The 2,932-nt window shown below is 38.5% G+C and overlaps 1 protein-coding gene across 1 annotated transcript in view; it reads left to right on the top strand.

Moving 5' to 3' along the window:
• The window catches only part of ZNF813 (zinc finger protein 813), a 21,727-nt gene extending 21,554 nt beyond the window's left edge, over positions 1–173 (top strand). The window contains exon 5 of the mRNA XM_011979667.1: positions 10–173. Within this exon, the coding sequence (XP_011835057.1) occupies positions 10–173 (164 nt within the window). The remainder of the gene's footprint in view (positions 1–9) is intronic.
• The last annotated feature ends 2,759 nt before the right edge of the window (positions 174–2,932 follow it).

Raw genomic sequence — 2,932 nt, 5'->3', positions numbered from 1 at the left:
ATCAAAAAGCACACCTTGCACGTCATCATAGACTTCATACGGGAGAGAAACCTTACAAGTGTAATGAATGTGGCAAGGTTTTTAATCAAAAAGCAAACCTTGCACGTCATCATAGACTTCATACTGGAGAGAAACCTTACAAGTTTAATGAGTATGGCAAAGTTTTTAATTGAAAAACAAAGCTTGCACATCATAATACAATTCATACTGGAAAGAAACCTTACAAGTACAATGAGTGTGGCAAGACCTTCCGTCACAATTCAGTCCTTGTAATTCATAATTCATACTGGAGAGAAACCTTACAAGTGTAATGAATGTTGCAAAATTTTTAATCAAAAAGCAAATCTTGCATGTCATCATAAACTTCATAGTGGAGAGAAACCTTAGAAATGTGAAGCATGTGACCAAGTTTACAGTAGCAAATCAAGCCTCGAAAGACAGGAGAATTAATACTAGAGAGAAAGCTTACAAAGGTGAAGAATGTGACAAAGTTTTCAGTCACAAGTCAAACTATGAAAGACATAAAAGAATTCATACTGGAGAGAAACCATAAAATTGTAAGAGTTTGTGTCAAGGCTTTCGGGCGTGATTCACACCTGGTACAACATACTAGAATTTATACTGGAGAGAAACCTTACAAGTGTAATGAGACTGGCAGAGCCTTGATGAGCAGTCAACACTTATTCACCATCAGGCAATCCATGATGAAGGAAACTTTACTAATGTAATGATTGTCACCAAGGCTTCAGTAAGGCTACAACCACTGCAAATCATTGGAGAACCCATAATGAAGAGAGATCATACAAGTGTAATAATTGGCAAATTTTTCAGACATCGTCCATACCTTGCAATTCATTGGCAAACACATACTGGAGAGAAACCTTACAAATGTCATGATTGAGGCAGGGTCTTCAGTCACGCTTCATCGTATGCAAAACATAGGAGAATGCATATAGGAGAGAAACCTCACAAGTGTGATGATTGTGGCAAAGCCTTTATTTCACATTCACACCTCATTACACATCAGAGAATCCATGCTGGACAGAAATCTTACAAATGGCATCAGCGTGGCAAGGTTTTCAGGCAGACTTCACTCCTTGCAGAATATCAGAAAATTCATTTTTGAGGTAATTGTTCCAAATGCAATGAGTATAGCAAACCATCAAGCATTAATTGACATTAAAGTGTTTATGTTAAGAGGACTGGGCCAGCCGCAGTGTCTCACGCCTGTAATCCCAGCATTTTGGGAGGCCAAGGCAGGTAGATCACTTGAGGTCAGGAGTTTCAGATCAGTCTGGCCAACAGACATGAGCCACTTTTCCCAGTTTGCTTTTTGTTCTTTAACAAAAACTGATAGGGATTTTTATGGATATTGTGTTGAATCTAAATCACATTGGGTTATATAATTATTTAACAACATTAATTTTTCCAAACCATCAATATAGGTTATATCTCTGTATATGTTTTTAATCATATTGATCTATGTTTGTAGATATCAAGGTACAAACTTCTCACCTTTTTACTTTTATTCCTAAGTATTTCTTACTTTAAGTTCTCTAGCAAATGGAAGTGTTTTTCAATTTTGTTTTAAAATTGTTTATTGTTAATGTATGGAAATTCAACTAATTTTTGGTGCTGATATTGTATTGTGCAGATACACTGAATGTGTTTGTTAGTTCCAGTAGTATTTTGACTGACTCTTTGTGATTTTCTACACAGAAGATCGTGTCGTGTCATCTACAAACAAATATAATTTTACTTCTTTCTTTCTGATTTGGATGGGTTTGATTTCTTTTGCTATTGCATTGCTCTGGCTAGGACAGCCAGTATTGATTGAATAGAAGGGGTGAGAGCATTCTTGCATCATGTGAGATCCTACAGGAAAAGCATTCCATGTTCCTTGCTTTGTTATCTACTCATTGGTCATTTCATAGATGGTCTTTCTATTGTTGAAGTAAATTTCCTTTTCTATCTATTTTGTTTAGGATTTCCATGATTAGTGGATGTTGAATTTTGTGAAATACTTTTTCTCCATCTATTGAGATGATATGGTTTTCATCTTTCATTTGGTTCAAGTGAAATATCACATTGATTTGCTTGAATATGTTGAACCATCCTTCCATTCCAGAAATAAGTGGCACTTCAATATCTACAATCCTTTCTATATCCTCTTGAATACAGTTTGCTAGTACAAGGGGTCTTCAGGAAGTTCATGGAAAAATACGTATTTTGCATATTATGAGAAAAATCGTGTGTGAATTTCCCAGTTTTTGCCCCAAAATAAACTGGTACAAATCTGTTATGTCTGAAGAGGATCTAGTTTGAGGCACTCAGAAAGATAAGACATGAGTTTGAAAAGAGACTCTATCTGCTGGACGCAGTGGCTCACGCCTGTAATCCCAGCACTTTGGGAGGCCGAGGCGGGCAGATCACCTGAGATCCAGAGTTCGAGACCAGCCTTGCCAACATGGAGAAACACCGTCTCTACTAAAAATACAAAATTAGCCAGGCATGGTGGCACATGCCTGTAGTCCCAGCTACTCTGGAGGCTGAGGCAGGAGAATGGCTTGAACCCAGGAGGCAGAGATTGCTGTGAGCCAAGACTGCACCATTGCACTCCAGCCTGGTCAACAAGAGTGAAACTCCGTCTCCAAAAAAAAAAGAAACTCTATCAAAGCAATATAAATCCTGCTAAAATTGAAACACAAAGAAGCATCAAATTTACAATGAGACTAGATGCAGTGGCTCAGACCTGTAATCCCAGCACTTTCAGAGGCCGAGACAGGTGGGTCACATGAGCCCAGGTATTCAAGACCAGCCTGGGCAACATGGTGAAATCCCCTTGTCTACAAAAAATACTAACATTAGCTGGGCATGGTGGCATACGCGTGCAGGGCCAGCTGCTGTTGAGTCTGCGGTGGGAGGATGGCTC

This window comes from Mandrillus leucophaeus, unplaced genomic scaffold, assembly GCF_000951045.1.
Source record: "Mandrillus leucophaeus isolate KB7577 unplaced genomic scaffold, Mleu.le_1.0 Scaffold104, whole genome shotgun sequence".
NCBI lineage: Eukaryota > Metazoa > Chordata > Mammalia > Primates > Cercopithecidae > Mandrillus > Mandrillus leucophaeus.
Note: the sequence above shows the minus strand (reverse complement) of the source record. Positions and strands in the feature narration are given on the sequence as shown.